Source organism: Pseudorasbora parva, chromosome 21 (genome assembly GCF_024679245.1).
Source record: "Pseudorasbora parva isolate DD20220531a chromosome 21, ASM2467924v1, whole genome shotgun sequence".
Lineage (NCBI taxonomy): Eukaryota > Metazoa > Chordata > Actinopteri > Cypriniformes > Gobionidae > Pseudorasbora > Pseudorasbora parva.
In genome coordinates this window covers 33519698-33542081 of record NC_090192.1, presented here as the reverse complement: position 1 = coordinate 33542081, position 22384 = coordinate 33519698, and the positions used below count along the sequence as shown (strand labels likewise).

At 38.2% G+C, this 22384-nt stretch overlaps 1 protein-coding gene across 7 annotated transcripts in view; it reads left to right on the top strand.

The window, feature by feature from the left end:
* The first annotated feature begins 768 nt into the window (after positions 1 to 768).
* sdk2b (sidekick cell adhesion molecule 2b) overlaps positions 769 to 22384 on the top strand; it is a 396614-nt gene continuing 374998 nt past the window's right edge. For 6 of the 7 annotated variants that reach the window (XM_067429561.1, XM_067429556.1, XM_067429559.1 and 3 more), the window contains exon 1: positions 8960 to 9826. In XM_067429561.1, coding sequence (XP_067285662.1) covers positions 9682 to 9826 — 145 coding nt within the window. In that variant the 5' untranslated portion in view covers positions 8960 to 9681. Of the gene's footprint in view, positions 920 to 8959; positions 9827 to 22384 lie in introns of those variants that run through there. The other variant, XM_067429560.1, reaches the window with a different exon arrangement.

The following is a 22384-nucleotide window of genomic DNA, read 5'->3' as shown; positions in this document are numbered from 1 at the left end:
TCGTGGTTTCGAGTATCGATGCATCTGCCCTCTTCAGGGAACACAGGCACGAGCAGTGATCTCAGATAGCTTAATCCAGATATTTTATTCCAATTCGCAAATTCGTTTAAAGAACCAAATTAGCCAGAGATCAGTTATCAGGATTAAGATGTATTAAGCGAGGTACGAAGAACAGGCCCCTGGTACGTCTCTGTCTGTGTAATGTGAACATGTTATCATTGAAAATGTAGCAAATTAATGGGATTTTCGTACTGCTAATTGTTTTTGCTCATGCATTATAAATCATGCTGACACTTTATTTTAATGGTACCTTTTGAACATTCTGTTGACTTTAAGTGATTTTTCCAACTACATGAAAATTAATTCTCATTAGAGTATTAATAGATTGTCTGCTTAATATCTGCTAACTTTTTATTTTGATGCTCGCCATTCTACATGCTATAAGTAACTTCGCAAATACATGTCAACTTATTCTAACACTATCTCTGCCAGTCTACTAACACTCTAATGAGAGTAGGTGCAACAGTCAACAGAATGTGTTAAAGGACCATCGAAATTAAGTGAAACATAAATGCTTTTTTTATTTTTTTGTGTGTGTTCCCCCCTCATTTGCATATAATTTTGTCCCTGATGAAAGCAACCGGTGAACTGTTAAATAGAAATGTAACTTTCATTATGAAGTATCACAATAATGCAGTGCATTATACATGCACATGAACTCTCTTTTTCTCTCAACCTTCCTCAGTTTCTCTGTATCTCATTCACAGTCACTGTTACCTGCATTATTTAGTGCTTTAGTACCTGTCAGTGCACACCTGAAAACCCTGTAAGACTCCAGCAGCAGTGCAGGAATCCTCAACACACAGTGCACATCTCTCTTCATTCAGACCTGCTGTGTATCCAGCAATGAATATCAAAGGTGAGGTGGAGAATAACACTTTGAAAAGGACATTAAAAAAACTATCTCCTTTAACTGAACAAATCACTGCATCCAAATACAAATCTGGAGACGCTGGCACAGCATGTCAATAAGTTACTTCTAAGAAAGAAAGGCAAAGTAAACGTGAATATGAAACTTATACTAATTGTCAAAGGTTACAGGTCAATTCTTATTTTCTGGTAAAAGCCAGTTTGTGTTGTTCAGCTTGTTTATTAGTGGAGTTTGATATGGTAAACATTACTATTGCTATTGTTTTGCATTAGGGATTTGAAAAGCCCATAACTCTGTGTTAAATGCTTTACGGAGTTATGATTTTCACCTGGTGGACTATTAAATTTCCCCCATTATGCAATTTTATAGGTTCCTAAGTTTGTTTTGGAGGTCTCCTACAAATAGGTATGGAAGCTTCTTTCCGACACAAAAAAAGAAGACTAGCAAGTTTATATCTTTTAAACTTTTTCTCAGGTTTGCGAGTTCCAGAATCATAAGATTGGCAATTTAGCAGCCTTTTTCCCCTCAGAGTTGGAACTTATAACTCGCAATTGTGAGTTTCTAATTTCTGAGAAAGTCAGAATTGTGAGATTTACATTTACATTTAATAATTTAGCAGACGCTTTTATCCAAAGTGACTTACAAAAAGGGGGAGAGTAATAGAAGCAACGAAACAGACAAGGCCAACAACCTGTAAGAGCTGTAAGAAATCTCAATTAGCACAGTACACATTTTTTTATTTTTTTTATTTTTAATAGACATCTACAACAAAAACTCACGTACGCAAAATGCCGAACACTGGATTTTGATAGCTATGATAACAACCCATTAGGACTAAGGCTGTTATATACTCAGATACTGTATATACTCACATATGCGAGACAAAAATCCAAAATTCGTGTTTGCATCTGATTTATTTCTCACAACTTCTCACAACTTTATATCCTACAATACGATATTTACGAAAAAAAAAAACTATAACTCTCATTTGAGAGTTAATATCTCAAAATTGTGAGGGGACAAAGTCACATTTGTTAGATAAAAGGTTGCAACTATCTTTTAAATTGTTATATTCTGTGGCAGAACCACAGTACAATGAATTGTTGAAGAAATCAGCTGGTCATGTCTGTCTGACGACAATTGGCTAACAATGCTTTCAGGAAACGCACCCCTGATTGGTCAGGCAGCCCAGTCTGTTGTGATTGGTCTACCGCTTACAACGTGTGTTGGAAACTAAACTTTTTTTTCTTTGAAACTCCATACATTGTTCAATATACATTCCGTAACAAATTGAGCTTGAGTTCTCATCCTTTAGAAACTGATTCAAAGTGATTTTTCTTTTGCAATGCAGAAAACACCGTCTTCTCAACATTTTGACAACAAGAACTAAACTCTTATAGGCATCAGCTACAATTATAGTTTACAGGCAGCCCAAGAAAACCATAGGCTGGCATTATGCATATTTTTATGTAGGTTAGTGCAGGAAATTAAGGATGTTTTCACACCTATAGATTGTGTTTCGTGCCGAAACAGAGACTTAATTTGTTACAATGTTGCAATTTTTTTCCTTTTTTCAGTGTGCTTTTACAAGGCAACATTTGAAAGCATTCCAAAAATGTGTTCACACAAGTCACATGTGACTAAAACTGTTCTCTTATTGGTCATTGAGTTCCTCTGCAACATCGATCAAGATGATTGACAAGTTTGCTCTATAAACTTATTGTGGCTTAATTTGTGACTGCCGTGACAAATGCAAAGACTACACGAATTTAGCCGTCATTCCTGCTGTTAAATTATATAATACATTCGTATTAATACTGCAGCAAATTCAAACGCACGCTCTCTGGATCTCCCAGCGCTGTCTAGAGGTTAACTGTGTCAAGTCATGCAAACACTATACGAATGTTATAATGCAGCTAAAGCAGGAATCAAGGCTTCATCGGGACAGCATTCTTGAACGGAGAAGCGCAATGACACAAGATCATTTGAAAATGAACTCTGGGTGGCGGATCAGAGCGCGATTGTCCGAGCATGAGGGTGAAAACGCACCAGGTTCTGAAACAAATGTTCAGGTGTGAAAATACTGTAACACTGGAATTTCTTGTTGCAGTTCAGAAATAGTTCTTTCTTTTGGGAGACAATAGCTTCAATTATCGTGTACTTTGATTTTGTGAAAATTTGGAGACCGTTTACATTTGAAAACCACTATATTGCACACTACATTAAAGGTGTATTTTGAAAAAAGCATAATAGTGGCATTTTAAAGGAGAAACAAAATCTACACCAGAATGTCATAGAGACTGGAAACTTTGGACTCGTGTCAGCCAGCAACCATCTGTCCTGGTACAATTAACCTAGAAACCGTATTTCAGTGGGAAAAAACACCCTGAACACCTTAGAAACCACATAACACCCTTGCAACCACCCACAATACCCTACTTTTTTGATTAATTTGAATCTAAATCACATATTTCAGTAACGGCATATGACTGAAATAAACCCAATAACTGCTCGTTATTTCACAATCTGCTAATTTGAACCCACAACCTTCAGTACTGAATTTTCTTGTGATAGTGAATGCTATGGCAGTCTCTGCCAAAAGTAGCAGCGTTCCAGGCCGCAGCTCTCTCTCTTTCTCTTACTCTTTCTGCTGCCAGTCACATTTCATGATGGTCTCATTTTGTGTGAGCTTCCGTGCAGAGGTGAATTCTAAAGCAGTACCTCTCTTATATTAGCCTGTTTCAGTTGATAAAGTGAGGACAGTATAGACTTGTTCACCTCACTGAAGCAAATCCTATAATGCATTGTGACAAGTTCGATGAAAAAATCTATCTAAGTTGGCAGACGGAGCATGAGAAATGTCGATTATAAATGTAATTTATTTAATATAACTTTTTTTAAACTCTTTTTATGTTATGTTTTTGTATGCTTAAAAGAGTATCTATCTATCTTGTCTGTCACTCAATCAGTCAGTCTGAATATATTGTTTAGAACCCCCAAATTCACTATTCGTGTGCTAGAGGACCTTTTTTTTTTTTAAAGGGGCGATGAATTGAGAAATCAACTTTCCCTTGATGCTTTGATATATAAAAGGTCATGGTACTATAAGAATATCCTGTAAGTTTCGGAGCTGAAACTTCCTTGTTTATAAAAGAAAAGCTTTTATAGACACCAGGCCAAGAAAACGAGTCTCTCAAATCAATGACGTATTAGAAGGTTGAAACGCCGCCTCTATGTGTACGTTGCTTCTGTAGTCCCGCCCACTGAGTTGTGGAGATGGTAAATGGACTGCATTTATATAGCGCTTTACATTTTTGCCTCACATTCACCCATTCATACACCGACGGCGATGTCAGTCATGTAAGGCGCCATCCAGCTCATCGGGAGCAGCTGGGGTTAGGTGTCTTGCTCATGGACACTTCGACACTTGGTCAAGTGGAACCGGGGATCGAACCACCAACCTTCTGGTTTGTAGACAATCTACATGAACCACTGAGCCACTGCCGCCCATAAAAGATAAACTGATCGCAAAAATAGCAAGATAATCGTTTTAAAAACAAGACACAGATGGACACTGGATTTGCAGACATAATGAGATTAAAAAACAATGCTGTGCCTTCTATATCGGATCCAACAGGAATAGTGCAACAAACATGTTTTTTATATGTGATATTATCGCATTGTTACAGATCATCTTGATTATGTGTTAGGGTGCTTTCACACCTGCCTCATTTAGTTCGGTTGAATCGTACTAGAGTTCGTTTCCCTCTTTGGTGCGGTTCGTTTGGTCAGGTCTGAAAGCAGCAATCGCACTCGGGTGCGCACCAAAAGCGGACCAAACAAGCGTACCAAGACCTCCTTGAAGAGGTGGTCTCAGTACGATTTCAAACGAACTCTGGAGCGGTTTGTTTGTGGTGAGAACGTGATCCGACCTCGAACAGAACCAACTGCAAAAGTACTGATCATTTTTGGACTGAACAAGCTGCCGTAGTTAGCTGCGCTGCCATTGTGTGCATGATATTTTTACCTGATAGATCGTTGGCAATATTTTCGGAAGATGGAAGCATGTCAAGAGTTAATAATTAATGCACGCCTCCTCTTGAAGTGACGAGCGATGAGCGCTCGCCGTCTGCAGTGCATTAGAACGTTGTTTTCATGTCGCATCCGCGCTTCATTATAGAAATGTTTTGTTTACATACTGTGGTAAATACACACAGTGTAGTAGATTATGGCCAGGGACAAAACTGGCCTGCGCAGTCGTCTCTTCATAGTGTTATTATAGTTTGCTGGCTTTGCCTCTCCTGTTGGAATTTTCCCACACGTAAATTCTGACCAATCGAAGAGCAGTTTAGGAAATACGCCATGGCCAATGAGTGATGTGGATGTTGTCACGTGCCTGCGTTTTGGTTCGTTTCAACTGGTTCGGACCAAAGCAATCAGTGTGGTGTGAAAAGGAACCAAAAAATCTGAAAAATTCAACAATGTATAATTGTTTGCCCTTGGTTCGGACCAAATGAATCGAACTAGAGATGTGAAAGCACCCTTAGTGTCTAACAGAACATACCTTAGCACGCTGTCACAGGCTGAATAATCCTTTATTTGTTGGTTCATTTTTATTCACGCTCAGATCGGACATGTTTGGACAAGGGGGCTGCCCAATGTCCCAGGGCTATACGTTTTCCAGACAAAAAAACGTAAGCACGTCGGCAGGCCGATGAATCTTAAATAGTGAAATAACATTCATTTTTTGATCTGCGTTGTTAATGTTCACTGTCTTGACTTGATATTCGAAGAGCGCGTGCTGGCTTGTGTGTGTGTGTGTGTGTGTGTTTGTGTTTCGTGGTAATATCCACTGATCGAGCGGGCCATGTAATATAGTGTTGTCACGATACCAAAATTATGACTTCGATACGATACCAGACTAAAATACCTTGATACCGATACTAAATCAATACCACAGTAAAAAACGAACAAAAAACAGATAATATTAATAATATGACAACAGAACATATTATTCATTGTTTTATTTATTTTTTGACAAAAAAATCCCTTGGCCAGCATGTTCTTGCCTTGGTTTTTGACCATTTCCTCCTTTTATTGCTATAATAGCTACTTGCCAGTGTGAACATCCTTACAGAGATCACATTATCAATCCTGTTATCATTCACTAACCCTTCACTTCTGAACAGGTTGGGATGACCAAAATCTTATTTCATGATAAGAGTAATTTAATATTTTTAAAATGTAATCTTATAATTATAATATAGATTTTGAATTGTATCTGTTTTTAAAAATAAGCAAAAATTGCACAAAAAAAAAATGCAAATTACAAACAATATGACAAAAACAGTGCTTTATTGTTAAGCTATTAGGTCTATTTAACAGTAGTCAGTAAGTCAGTAAGTAGACAGTAAGTCAAGAAAGAAATTAAATAATCAAATATAAAACTGCTTACTTAGTCTTCACTCTATAATTTTACTATACACTGATTCTTAATAAATATATTTTAGTAATTTAGCCAAGCATGTGGCGGTTTTCTATTTTTCATTGTTTGCTTAACATTAATCACAGAATATTAGGTCTGGCTTAAGACCTGCACGGATCTAATTACCTCAGCTGTAGGCTACACATTCACTAAAGACATATCCGACTGTGTTTACCTGAATACTCGCCAGACCATGCATTTTTACATATTTTTGACCATTCAAACCCCAATAATAATCCGCGAAAGAACTGAATGGCGATCGGCTGTCTGTTGTCTGAAAAGTGTGTGCGCCCGCTTCAAGTCAGAGTCCGGCAGCGCGAGCATGTCCCGCGCCACGCTTTTTCTTCTCATGCGCGCATATTTCTGTTGCTTTCTTTGTCATGCGCGTATATATTTAAATCTTCTACTTTCAATGTTTACTGAACGGTGGAAGAAGAGCTCTGCACACACGTCCTGACACCTGCTGTCACACATCCACGCAAATTAAGAAATAGAGCTCATATATGGGCTGTCCTCCAGTACCGGTACTAATAAAAGTCCATATCGTACCATTTGTAATAGCAGGGTATCACAATACTTTTCTAGTACTGGGTATATCGTGCAACACTAATGTAATAAATAAAAAAATCAATTGTGGGTAGATGAGAGAGAAATCATTGTGTTTGTTTGATAAATATGTTTTTTTTTAAGCCCTGTCAGAGAATCATTCTGGTTGCTGTTTTCAAAACAATCCCTCCCGTAAACTGACCTGCTGAAGCGTTTACTTCCAGGTCTCCAGTGCGGCACACTCATCAAAACCCAACGTCCAGGAGAGAGCCTCAAAACCAGTGTAGAAAATAGCCTATTACTTATTAGTTATGATGTTCTTGAATGTAAAAACCACACAAACGTCATTAGGTGACCTCAGACAACAGTATAATATTTTGTAAAAAGCCAGTTCATGACACCTTTAAAGATCCAGATTCAGTGCCAGATTTCCCCGGTAATCGCCCGTGTTAAGAAGGCTGGTCCTCTTTCAGGCCTCCCAACCTGGCCATAAAGGTGCTTTACAGGTTTATTCACAGATTAGCTTTGGCCCTCTGACATGTATGATTAACCCAAAGGAGTGCTGCTTGATGTGGAAGTTGTTTTTCCCGCAGGCCAGAGAAGATCAATAGTCTTTGAAGTATGTTTGTGTGTTTGTTGGGTGTGTGGGCGAACAAGCTTCGCCAGAGAAATCAGACCTGTAAAGTTGCCTGATGTTGGTTTGTTCTGCGATCTGACCTCCTGTTGAAGTGCTACCGATCCTGCAGTAAATGTATTTGCATTTGCATACGTGTGTGTGTGTGTGTGTGTGTGCATAATCGCCCGGAGCATGTGTAGGTGTACGCAATCTTTCTGTATGTCTCCACTGGATCATATGTGCAAGACTCAGACCTGCTCTTAAATGTGTCCCAAATGATTCCTTTGACTGATGTATTAATTGATGTACACACTTCTTATATACGCTTCTTTTGTACTCTGGGTTCGAGGCAAATTCTGAGCCCGGAACCCTCCCCCGGACAGCACGCCAGATACGCATAATCTTTACTCTATTTAATTTGATGTAAGTGTGAACTTGTGAAATAGAGGAAAATCGTTCATTCATCCATCCATCCATTCATTCTTTCAGGCATTGCTCCCTCCTTACCATAGTTCGCTATAGTTTTGATTCAGCTATCTGTAATTTTAAGATCAATATTCCCAGTCAAAATTATCTTTTACTGTCAATTGAACTGAATGTATTTTGTGAGTCAACCTGGTTTTGAGTTGATTGTTTTGTTCTTTTATTTTTGTAATGCAATTTAATAACCATGCATTCAGAAAAAGACAATAGTTTTGGAAAAATAAAGACACAAATGATTAATCACACGCAGCCAACAATTTTAGCAATGCTACAATACAAATATTTGATTAAATGCCAATTTACAATCCAATTCTTATTTGAATGGAAGGACTGATGTGAATAGTGTTGAAAAATAAAGAAACAAAAGACTTCATGGAGAGACACGACCACAAAGATGGCCAAAAAGACATGGATGGATGGATGGATGGATGGATGGATGGATGGATGGATGGATGGATGGATGGATAGATAGATAGATAGATAGATAGATAGATAGATAGATAGATAGATAGATAGATAGATAGATAGATAGATAGATAGATAGATAGATAGATAGATAGTCTATTCAATCCAATCACTTAAATGTCGATACCCATTATGTTTTCAACTTCGTGAACGCATGCACAAACAACAGAAGTAGCTTAGACAGAGCGACATGTTAGTTTAGCCACTAATCGCTGTTTCATAGAGTGACGGAGACATTATTGAAAGGTCGTTGTGACCGTTCATCCGTTCAGAATAATTGTCGGGCTTTTTTTTTCGCTCGCGCGCGCGTTCAGTCCATTCAGGAGCGAGCGCCCGTCTGTCTCTGTGTGTCTTATTGGAGCTCACCGCGCGGTGGCACCGTGCGTCAGCCCCCTCCGCGCGCACCGCTCTCTCCGATCCGCTGCTCATACGATGCTGAAGATCTTCAGCGCAGCGTGCCGGTTCCTGGGCGGCATTCAGCGATGACAGTTTGATCCCTCACGAATACCGTTTTGCAACCTGGTACACAGAGGAGCTTTACGCGCAGTATGGTTCGTTTGGGCCAAACGGCACCATTGCGCACTAAAACGAGACTTGGAAAGTTACTTATGCCGAATGAAGCTTATTCTGCATCTGGGCGGACTCAGTGAACGGGAGGTTCTTCACTGCAAAAGATTCATCTAGGGGATAACAACAGCAACGCGCCAGGAACAGAGACTAACTTTTGGTTATTGGAACGAGAATAACAGCATTACTGATTATGAGGAAATGATCACCCGTCTAATCAGATTCTGGGGACCGTTATCAACAGTTCATGAACTAGAGGCGTTCGCGCTCTGGATTTGGAATGTACTCATTGACCAAACATTTATTAAGTAAACGCTTGAAAATAGAGACGGTGGATGAAAGAAAAAAAAAAGTATGTGTGATCACTGAACACCAATATCTGTCGTATACTGTGTGTGCGTAATTGCGCAAAGTTTTTAGCTTAACAAACTCACACCTCCCACGGAGTTTAACAATATTCAAGTTTGAGGTATACAGGTGACCGATCCTTTACTGAGTCGCACAAGACCTCGCTTCATTTGAGCAAAGACGCATCAGAGACACTCGAAAATTACGCGCTCGGCGGTGGCTGGACTGTGCAGGAGCAACATGTACCCGGCGTGTCGGACAAACGCGTTCAGTATCTCTCCATCTGCTCCTCTGGCAATGTGTGGGAGTTCGGGTAAAGCGAGAAAGAGACCCTGTTGGATTGTAATTTTGCTGTCGGTGCTCCTACATCTGGCGTCAGCACAAGGTAAAGCTCGAGCGCTTTTTAAGTTAATGTCTAAAGGCTGGAAATGAACTCCAGAGTGAATCTGAGGGACTAACATTTAACCTCCGAGTTTGGGGTAATTACAGTTTTAAATGAAGATGGACTAATAACAGCATGCCTTTAATGATTAATTGTAATATATGCTGATGAACTGAGCATGTGATTAAATTAAATGATGCTCATTTAAAAGTCTATTACTTGAGAACTTGCTATTCAGTTATCAATGCACAAAACAAGTGTATCACCTCTCCTTATATGAGATACGTGCCATGCAGTTCTGCTTGCTCTCTTCTCTCTTTTATCTCTCTCTCTCATGGAGTCACTGTACAGCGGTGGTTGTCAATCCTGGAGTACCTAGCCCAGCACTGCACATTTTGGATGTCTCCCTTATCTGACATACCAATTTCAGGGCTTAGAGCCTTTAATAATGAGTTTAAGATATAAATCAGGTGAGTTAAATATGGGGGACCTCCAAAATGTGCAGTACTTAAGTCCTCCAGGACCAGAACACACAACATCCTTTTTTTTTTTTTTTTAAACCCACAAGCATTTACAAGTAATAAAGTGCATATACCGCACGCAGCAATTGCATATTATACACAACATGGCCACGAAATTAACCAAAGCCAATTAATGAGTCGGTAGATTGACTATCAAAATTAATTAACTCATTTCCTGTTTTATGAATGCACATAACGTGAAGGAGAGCTCACTGGTAGCATCTTAGAAAAGGGTTTTTATAAGGTGCATGTTTACCATATCTACATTATCAGAGTAATGGCCGATTCTATAAGTGAGATTTTATGATGAAATGATTCATTATTTGTAATGGGGTCTTGCAAAAAGTGCATGTAGGCTAAAAACTAAACTAAACTTTTACTTGTACAAATATCTAGAGGCATAAAAGATACACTATGTGAATGAATGAGAAGCACAGAGCCAATTTCACTGAAAAACAAGACGATTTTCTTTATTGTAATATGAGGGCGCATGCCCCCCCGTCCAGCATGGTTTTATGCCACTGAAAAGACAGAAAGTAGTCCATTGAGTTTCTCTGCATGCAGAGTGCAAGGCGTTTTAACTGGCCACTTGTGGTAATTTGCCTCTCTTCTCAGCTGATGGCCTCAAGCGGGGAAAATTGTTTTCGTCTAAATTTTGCAGACAGCAGGCGTGCAACAGAAGCTCGCATGAGCAGTCGCTTCCGTTCTTTCCGCCTGGAAAGGGATAGAAGCAATATACACAAATCTTGTGCAAAAAAAAACTACATTTGCTGGGTGGGCGATGCTGGCTCAAATGAAAATATCTACAGGTGCACAAAAAATGTAATATTTTCTAATATCTTTTCCAATATACTGTATTGTCCCCACTGTATTGCAATGCAGCTGAAATGTATAACTGAAAGTTTCTCTCAGCTTGCCGGTTTTCTCTGAGCGTAGCCGGGCTGCTTAGGTAGTTGTTATGCAAGCACAGGTGGGAGTGTTGGGGATGCGTGATAGCTGCAAACACTAAGCCCTGGATCGGGAAATAGGCTGTTCTGTAATGCTGCCTAGGGAGGAAACCGTGGCAAACTAGGACGTGCCATATATCCATCATTCATGAGTGTATGCTGTCCAACCTGACATTTACAGTAGAGTGATAGCTTACACATTGGGAGGATTAGGGTACCAGTTTGTGTATGCTGGGAAAACGGAAGGAAAACGTATGGAAGGAAAACGGAGCAAGAATAGCAGAGAGAGGGAATGCATGTGTGTTATGTTAACCTTCTTCGCAGCATCCAGTGCTCGTGTTTTATAATGATCTGTGGCATCGGTTGATTAGTTCAAGTTAATTGTCTCTAACCTCACAGGTTCTCTGGGAACGTTCCTGAGGTCTGGGACTCTCACCTAAACATCATTAAAAGAGATTCCCACCACAGCGCTTATGAAGCTCTCTGAATCTTGCCGTGGTTTTAATGAAAAATCCATTGTGAAACTCCCACTCGGCGGAAAGAAAAAGCCTCCTATCTGAGATAAATTAGGAATATATTACTTATTACCTGATGTCTTTATTTTGACTTACACTACAGACTACATAAATAAATGTTTAACAGCCTTAAGGACTGAATAGCCTCACTTACTTCACCTTAGAATGTAAATTTATTTGGCCCTATTTACTTACCCGAATGTCATTACAAACCTGTTAGCTCTTATTTCCTCCATACAATGCAATAGATGGATTTGAACACTACTCATTTCACATACCTTTTTTGCCTACTATAGTAGGGAGGGATGTATGCACATTTGGACGCAGACTTTCAAATTTCATGTGTTATCATAAAACATAGATTGGACTTCCACTGAAATCCACTGATAAACATCCTGCCTGCCGTGGCTTCCAAATCAAATTATGTTTCATAACTAAACATCATGATTTTTCACTTTTTCTCTGCCAGTTTTTATTTTTATTTTTTGCCAGCCACTGCCAGTATTTTTGATCATTTTTGGAAAATGTTCTTGGTCCCCAGAATATTTAGTTATATGAATATCTGACTGTGCAATATATCAAAAGAAAGAGCAGACCATCTTCTTTTAAGCATAAAAATGTATTCTAGATTCATGCATTCTTTTTTCATCAACACTTGGATGGGGGTAAGTTTAATAAAAAAAGCAACATTTTGAGCAAAAAGGTGGAAAAAAGTGTTTTTGTCAAGGAGTCCATCCAGATCAGATTTAGAACGATGATCAAATCTTAAATGGAGTAGATCGAGTCCATCAAGAACCTCTAATCTTGCACAATCCTGTACATAGTATTGGCTTGATATTCAATTCAGTAAAATTAGGTTTTTTTTTTATTAATATGCTTATAATCACATTATTATACATATGCATCTGGTTACATATGCTATTGCTTGTTTCTGCTTCTTTTTCCCCTGTGTTTTGTTCCAGAGATTCTGTACTCTTTCAGAATGGGTCAAAACACCCCCCTACATATAACAGTGAAAACACGGAAAGCTGGATTTTTTTTTCAATGGCAGGGAAGTGTTGTCTTATTAATGATGAATATTTCCATCAGTGAAGAGTTAAGAGCCACAGCAAAGATGAAGAATCAGTAACCGCGGCAGTTAGGAGAAAAGGTCAGATTAAAGGTGTAGTCACAAAAAAAGCTGCTTAGTTGGAGAGTGACTTTTGTGGTCCCCTTTGAAATGCTGGTTTAAGCTGATCCTGAGCTGGAGCTAGTTTCTTAGGACTAGCACTTGACCAATGTAAACCAGTTTATGACCAGCTACGGATCAGCTCAAACCAGCTGCCCTGCTTCAAAACATACCTAACCAGTATATGCTGTTTTTTTTCTTCCAAGAGGATGAACAGCAGACTAACCTGGAGCTGTAGATCTGTAGCGTCTGGCTGAGAACATGACTACGTCATTCAAGAAAACGAGACTATAATACACCCCAACACGTTCTCACTCCCAACTTATCACATATTGGCGCGTGGTTAGGTGATTAGCTTATGCATAAATCATTTGACTTTAGCTTTGTTGGAATGCTGTTGAACCATATGTATCTCAATAGAGCTTTCAGAAGGAAGACTGAACCATTTATGGAGTATGGCAGGGTCAAGACGGTAACTCTCCTGGACACTTTACGGAGCTTATTCATCATGATCACCACAATAGTGAACTAGAAAACATTTCTGCTGAATGCCATTCATTGCTTGACTGTGGTGTTTGAAGCGAAGGTAATGACACATCGAGGGTGGTTGTGATTTGATGATGCTCTTCAACTGAAGTCCTCATTGTTGATGTGCTGTCTGATTCTCAAAGTGCTTCAACGCCCAAAACGGCACTTTTTCTGTCAGAAAATACTGCTTCTTTTCCTTTGACCTTTTCCCAAATAGATAAAGTTAGACAAAGTACAAAAGTTCAGCTCAAAATATTTCAAGTTTGGAGGTATATTGCTGTTGTTTTTTTGTTTTTTTTGTAAATCAAGATAGACTGATTGATTCATGGGGTCTGACCTCGGCAACTCCCTGAGATTTCGGCGATGGCCTGTTAAGTTACTTGCTCTTGACACTTAGGAAACCAGTTCGCCTGAACAGACATATCGAGCTCTCATTGCTTTTTCATAAATACGAATCACCCAAAAACTAGGAGACAGAGGGTAGGAACTATTGATTAAGTGTCTTTTTCTTTACTCATTCTTTCTGAATCTTCTCGGCCATGTTAAACAGGGCAGGTGTGTAACTCCCTGTCGGGTCAGCTTGGATTTGGATGGGGGCCGCTGCTTTCTTCGGACATACTGTTGCTGTGGGCAATGCCTCGGGCCGTTTCATTGCCTGAATACCAATTGCATGTAGGGGCTTGATGTTACCCCCTGAGGACTGCTCTAGTGGTCCGCATGAGTGGCTCAACTTCAAATCAAAAGTGGAACTTATCACTCAGCCCATGACCAAATATATTTCAGATACCTGGAAATACTTTCTCATAATTCAGACAACACAGTGATAAGTCTAATCACAAAACCCTGAGTACATCAGGGTCGGAAGTGGATTTTACACTTTTTTAGGGGAAATTCAACATGTCATGGCTTTCTGGGAAGTATTGTTCTACCCTGGTAAATACATTACATTAAACAAAAGGTATTTTTTATGTAAAATACAGTTTATAATTTTGGAGTATTCATTTGATCAATTTTTACATTCATTTAACCTTTTAAATATAGAGATATGTGTTTTGGAATGCCTGCCTTTACATGCACTTTCATGACATCCCAGTCTTAATCAGTAGGGTTTAATATGGAGTTGGCCCACCCTATGCAGCTATAACAGCTTCAACTCTTCTGGGAAGGCTTTCCACAAGGTTACGGAGAGTGTTTATGAGAATTTTTTTACCATTCTTCTAGAAGCGCATTTGTGAGGTCTGGCACTGATGTTGGACGAGAAGGCCTGGCTTGCAGTCTCTGCTCTAATTCAACCCAAAAGTGTTTTATCCGGTTGAGGTCAGGACTCTGTGCAGGCCAGTCAAGTTCCTCCACACCAAACTAGCCTTTTTTTGTGCACTGGTGCCCAGTCATGTTGGAACAGGAAGGGGTCTTCCCCAAACTGTTCCCACAAATTTGGGAGCAGGGTATTGTCCAAAATGTCTTGGTATCCTGACACATTAACAGTTTTTTTTTCACTGGAACTAAGGGGCTAAGCCCACCCCCCTCCATCAAACTTTCCACTTGGTACAATGCAGTCAGGCAAGTACTGTTCTCCTGGCAACTGCCCTCCACCTATCTACCAATCACAAAATCAGTAGTGTTTCAGCATCCGGGTTGCAAGCTTTGCTCTAGTTACCACAGCTGCAGCTGAACGCTCCTGCTGATCCTTCAGCCTACATCAAAATATCTTCAGTTAAACTTGAACATACATATTTTCATTTACATTATCTGTGCATTTAAAAGCATGCAGAAGCAAAAGCAAGTCTGTCCATAATTGTACCTCAGCGACAGCATCTGGAAAAGGTAGAAAGCAAAATATAGAGTCACAAAAGAAATGGCTTATTCTGTCAGACAGGTACCTCATAGGTTCCTGTAGAGCCTAATGACTCGCTGTGTCTCAACTCACCTGGGGAGGTGTAATGGAGTCCTCAGAGAAGAAGTGGATATACATAGCGTCGGGTAAAATATTACATCCATTTTCGAGCGCTAGCACAGAAGTCAGCAAATATTAAATATTCAGAAAATACTTTTGTAAGAAAGTGAAAGAGAGAAATAAAGAGCCAGACAGAGAAAAAGTGCTTGTAACATTACATTTGCGCTAATCAGATAATAATAAAGTGTGTTAGCTAAACCAAGAGCAGGGTAATCTGCATTCATTATTCCACTGTGTTCTGCCCTTTTCAACCATTTTGTTCGTTTTGTGATTCGACTCTCTAATCCGTCAGTCGCAACGTAAAAAGAAGCTGTGTTTAAAATGCACGGACAAATCCATTTGTGATTAGAGCTTCTCGGACTCAAGCGTGGCAGAAAAACACAACCAAGTGCGCTCATACACACCAACGCACACCCAAATACTAAGTTCAAGGACCGTGCCAGCGAGGCATTTAGCCATGGTGCATGTTTTAAATGCTCTCTCTGAGCCCACTGAAGCAGGCATTATGCTTCGAGTCAGTTGAGTCAGAAGCTTTGACTGCACAAAGATATGTGTTCGGTGTCAGACTTCTGTGTGTTGCACGGTAGGCAGGCATGCACTTTGGTACCACGGTTCCATATAAAACACGCTGGTTACCAACTCACAAGAAAAAGTCTGGTTGCTTAGCAGTTGTCTTTTGATTGCGCCAAGTTGCCAAAGGCTGTGGCACAAACATGCAAACATGCTAAGCGTCGAACAAATGCACTATAATTAGGGAAACTATGGGATTCGGATTGTTAAGTGCGTTGAAATAGACTGAAAAAGATGCGTCAGTGGAGTGTAAAAAAATAAAAGATAAATCGCTAATGATGCTGATAATATCTTACTCTTGAGAAAGTTTGAGGAAGATGAAAAGAGCTGAGGAGGGGGGGCACTCAGGGGTGCTGGTGAAGGGGTGTAATAGATGCAATGCCGCTATTCGCTGTTGTTGCTCACGTTTCATCTGAAATGTGCTTATTGTCACTCCAGGGGCACTCAGGTTTTCTCGCTCAATGTATTCCAACCTTTTTAATCTGCACTTTTGCTGCACTTGCTCTTTGAAGTCGCATTACATAAGGGGGCTGCTAGAGGTTGCTTACAAGAATTAAATAAAAGAATCTTCTTCTTTTTTTTCTTGCTATAGCTCCTGCTTTGCTCAGATTGCATGTCTTGTATGTATCTTGATTCTGTGTGTATGTGCTTTATTTGAAAGTACACCAGGGTCGAGTTGCAACAAAGTTCATAGGGCCTTGCTTAGAGTGAGATGTGAAGAGCACACCACGGTCATGGTTGTATTTTTGTATATATATATATATACAACTATATATATACATATATATATTGCAAATGTCAATGGAAATAAACAGTTTTTTTTTCTATTGATATATAATATATAGTTATGAAATACAATAACTATATTTCAATATTTCAATAATGTCAAATAACTGTATGTAAAACAGATGAACAAAAAAATATATTTGTATGGTTTTTATTTATTAAAAATATTTCACCTAAATTTCAAACTTCTTATTGCCGCACGTAACTGCCAACATAAAATAATTGATTAACTATATAGTGATTTTATTAATATATAGTTTGTATATTTTTAAATGTTAAGGAACTGTATGCAAAAAAAACACACAACAACAAATACATTTTTATAAAATGTATGTATTTATTTACATCATCAATATTTAAAAGTTGTTGCCTAACATAATTGTAAAATATAGAAATATAATTGAAAATAAAAAGAATTGTATATTTAAATTATGTAAATATTGTTAAGGAACTGTTTTCAAAAGCAAATACTTTATATATATACTTTATATACTTATATATATATATATATATATATATATATATATATATATATATATATATATATATATATATATATATATATATACTTTATATATATATACAATGCATAGCTTTGAAATAAAATAACAATTATTTTTTATAAATATTGTATTTACATTTAAGGAACTCTATGTAAAATTAAAAATTGAATTCATTCAATCAATCAATCAAAATCAAATTATTGATTGGTTTATTGATTGATTGATTGATTGATACCCTGACATGCATAAAGAAAACAATTAATCGGTCTGCTTTTATACTAAGGCGTCTATAAATATTTTGTTTATGTGCATGGTTACATTTTAGCTTTGTTTTGTTGTACATAAATTGTATCTTAGTGTCTATTTATGCTATAACTATGCATTTTATTTAACTTTCACAGCTGGTGCAACAGGCCCCCGGTCTACACCATTGCCTCTGTGGAAATTCAGTGCGCAAGCTAAGCCAGATGGTTCATGGCTTGAGTCTCTATGGGGGTGTCTGCATTGTGACCATTCTTAGTCTCAGCTGTTCTCAGGTTGTGTAAACTGGCCCCCAGCTGACCTTGTTTATGGCTCAATCTTTCCAATCACACTTTGATAAAGTTCCATGTGCTTCTGAAAATGTCTCTAATGAGGAGCGTTTTGTGATCTCCTCTGTGTAGGAACATTAGTGGGCGCATGTTAACCGACTCTGTTGTGGGAATGTTAAGCTTTGAAATGTTGAGTCAACGCTGGGCTCTTTTCCATATACAGTCTGTGTGTGCCTGCAGTGGTTTCTTTGAAGTTATAGGTTTCTTCCTCTCAGTGATGTCGGGCTTGGCCTGGTTCAACACAGAAATAAATGAGAGGGAGAAAGGGGCTTTATAGGGAATAGCATTTCAGGATGTGTGATAACACAATGACACGCACAGCCTGTGCTTCTCCGATGCTATCGCCACACCCAACCGTTTCAGCATGGGGAGTTTTTTCCCACCTCCATTCTTCCCATATGTCCAGGCTTCTGCTGTTGGATCTCCTGGAAGCATTTAAGCAGAACCACACCTGGATTATAACATCTTTGTAATACCTCTTTGGCCAACAGTGCTCCAAGATTAGCAAGTGCAGATTCCAGATAGAACCAAGGTGAGTTTACTGCAGGATGCCTTAGGAAAACCTTTTTCATTTCCACTAGTTCTTTAGAAAACAATCTATGTACTCAACATTTAAAGTACATTTAACGTTTTTTTTATCTAAAACTTTTATCTAGACAAAAAAAAAAAGTCAAGATAAACTGAGCACCGACTTTGTTTGTATAGTCTTTACAAGCAAATTCTTTGTAGTGAATTGTAAAAACAAGAATTTATTTTCTAAATTAATGCCCATAAATTTGACATTATAACTCAAACTGAATCAGAATGATGTTCTAGTTGAAGAACATCAAGCCATCTCAGCTCAGTGTTGTGCAACTGAATTGGTAATTCTGATTTTTTTCCCTGATTTAAATTTTTTATTTTTAAAGCTTCCGTCCGTAACTTTTTTTGTGTTTAAGATTTACAAATGTAATGTCGAAAATGACAATGTACAACATGAATCTATTTTCCAAACCGTGTTTTTGTCTTACCCTGAATCATTATGGTACACTGTTCCTCCGCAAGACACGTGCAGTTCTGTTTATTAACCCCTAGAGCGCAAAAAGTTATGGACTGCAGCTTTAAGAATGCAAGGAATTAGCATTAACGTGGACATAGTTTGTTTTAATCATATGCCCAGTTTTTATCTAGAAAAGCAAAACTTGTCAAGGCAAATTTTGAATGTTGACATAACTGGAAAATGTACTAAACCCTTAATTTTACTAAGGCCTTAAACCCGATGGATGGATGGATGGATGGATGGATGGATGGATGGATGGATGGATGGATGGAAAACAAGAATTCCTTTCATAATGTAATCAAAATTGACATTAAAAATCACAAACAATAACCTAAACTGAATCAGAATTAAAAAAATCAAATAATCAAATCAACTGTTCTGTACTGAAACGGAGCCTTACTGGTGACCAGCCATGGATGTTCCAGCAGTATACACACTGAAAATGGCTCTTAATAAGTTTGCAAGTTCAGCAAAGTATTGTTGAAGAACTTTTATTTTACAGCGCTGCTCTTTGACCCACATCTGAGAGAAATTGCCCCCATGGAATTGCAATCCGTACACTTCCACTTGTAGCTGAACTCATTCAGACACCTCTTTTCGTATGATCCCCGCCATGTGCGAGCCTCTGCAGGAATGATGCCCATTATCTGTGTGGAGTACTTGTACGTGGGGTATCTGTACTTGGCGGGGCCCATAACTCTTTTAAAGTCTTAAATGCAGAAAATCAGAGAAACAAACCTCTACGTTCACTCAGAAAATGATGCACTCAATGCTCGTTCAGTAGGTAAAAGTCAGTGGAATCCGAGCCCTTTTAAAGCACAATTATGCAAAGTGTGGAGACTGTGCGAGGCGCTTTTTTGGGGTTGTTTACCAAAGTCAGACAGTGCGCATGGAAGTATGGTAATGAGGGTGGACTAAAGTGTGACACGTTGTTCATGAAGCCTTTAAGTCTCACACTCTTAAGCGGCGAGCCGTGAATTTGGAATAGAAACGCAATCAGATTGGCCCGTGCATAAGGTGCTACCTCTGAACCCTGTAATTACTTCTCCCTCGGGGTGCTTGCAAGAATGTGTGTGCGTTTGTGAATGCGTGTTTATGAGCTAAAAATAGCTAGTTTTCTCAAAACTCTTGTGAATAATTGGACCTGTAGCTGGCGTCATGGTATGATGCCACATACTGTATTTCCTCAAGCATTAATGATCTCGATTCAAGACAGGCGGCACACAACTCTAACGCAGAGGGGGTGCAAAGCATTTTACACAGTCTCATTGAAACCGGAAAATGCCATGAGCCATTAGAAGTGTTTGTATATTTCAATGCTCTAGCGACCAATTTTTTTCCATTTTGTTCCTTTTTAAATCTATTTTTTAGGCTTCCTGACATTCTGTTAATAAATTCAGTGAAAGCAAAGACCGCAAATATTAGGGAGAATAGTAGGGATGGGACGATACACTTAAACTCACGATACGATGCACCTCGATATGCCAGGGTTACGATACGATACGTCACGATACGATATCAAATTTTATTTTTATTTTTTTCAAATCTGTGATTTTTTACCACCAAAGTAATGTACTTAAACGAAAGGTAGGAATTTTCTCTTTTTTTGCATTTTGGTTCTATGTTGTTTAAAAAAAAAAGAATTTTTAGAAGTCCGCGACCACATCTTAAACAGGGGTGCCAATAATTGTGGAGGGCACTATAGGGCTGTCAATCGATTAAAATATTGAATCGCAATTAACTGCATGATTGTCATGAGTTAACTCGATTTTAAATCGCACCTTTTTAGCAATTGTAAATGTATCTTAAGTTTAAATTAAGTTTTTAATACTCTAATCAACATAGGTATGGACAAATATGCATGCTGTATGGAAATGTACATTTATTATTAGTGAAACCATACTTATTCAATAATAATCAATACAGTATGAAGACTAGACATATCAAAGGTCATAGATATGTTTATCTAAGAAATTGTACTCTTAAGCCTAAACTTAAAAATAATGAGTAAGTAACTGTTAGTGATTTCTCTCATTTTAAGAATATAAAGGGAGTTTTTACACTGGCAGTTTAATTCAGAACAGGGCAAAGTTCGTATGAAAAATTGTTAATGTGTACCAGTGAGCGAACCAGAACCACACCATACCTGGAGGAGGTCCATATTACACGAGTAGGAATATAGTGCGGCCCCTTTAAGAGATCCGCATTTCCTGTTGAACTAACTGCCGGTATTTTGCGCGTGCGCGCCGAACTGGGCCGCGATTCACGTGGACAGTGTGAAGAACACGGACGACTCGGGAGCGCGCTTGTTCAGGAAAGTAACCTGTGCATTCGTTTTAGCCGATTGTAATGTATTTAGTTCAATAAAACAGGTGTACTGTAAGCGGTGATGGTGTTAATGATTTACCTCAGACATGAGCGAGAGTGAGCTGCAGTGCATCGCGCTCAGACTGCAGAGAATGTGCTCAGTGAAAAAACGCCCTTTTCTTTCTGGAGTCTAATAAAAGTTAAACAGAAAATATGGTAGCTTATGTAGGCAATAACTGCATTTTTGGTTTAGAATATTAATGTCAACCCTTTTCTTTCCCTATTAATGTTTGCTGCTGCACCCCACCCTCATTCTACGCAAATCGTGCAGCAGTGCCATCTATCTTTATTTCGCGATACATTTTTTTCGACCTCGATGCGTTTCGTCACGTTTTGTATCGCGATATTTTGTCAAACGATATTTCGTCCCATCCCTAGAGAATAGTAGGTGGGGTCGGAAAGTGACAAACAATTTAAAAACTTTTTGAAATGGTCAGCTAGGTTAAATTTAATGATGTAGGTTAAATGAAGAATAATTTGCGATGGTGTCTTTTTAGTATCATTAAAAAAAGGAAAAAACAAACAAAACCAAAATAACAACCATTAATGTTTTGTATGCTATTAATATTATATATGTGGAATTATTTAACAATACATAATATATTTTATAAATCATAACATAATAAGTATAAATAATAAACGGTATATGGGTAAAATTATATTATACATTTGTACACTGTATAAACTGTAAAAACGTTAAAAAAATATATATATATTAAAAAATATATTACCTGGTTGCCTTAATTTTGACTTCATTGAAATAAAAAAAAATAGTTAATACAATGAACATTTTTTAGAATCGACAACCTTTATTCAAATATTATTAATATATATATATATATTTTTAAAGAAGCATATTGGGTAATTGTGTGTGTGTGTTTTATTTGTGGTGACACAGTGAAAAATGCCAAATTGTGCTATTTTCATGATTTATACATTTTTATATGTGGTTCAGATACAATGATATATGTATTTTTTTTATTAAACCAATTTCCTTCATTGTATCAACTCAATTTTTTAATTTCAGTAAACTCAAAATTTGAAAGCAACCAGGTTACTTACTTTTTTAAGTT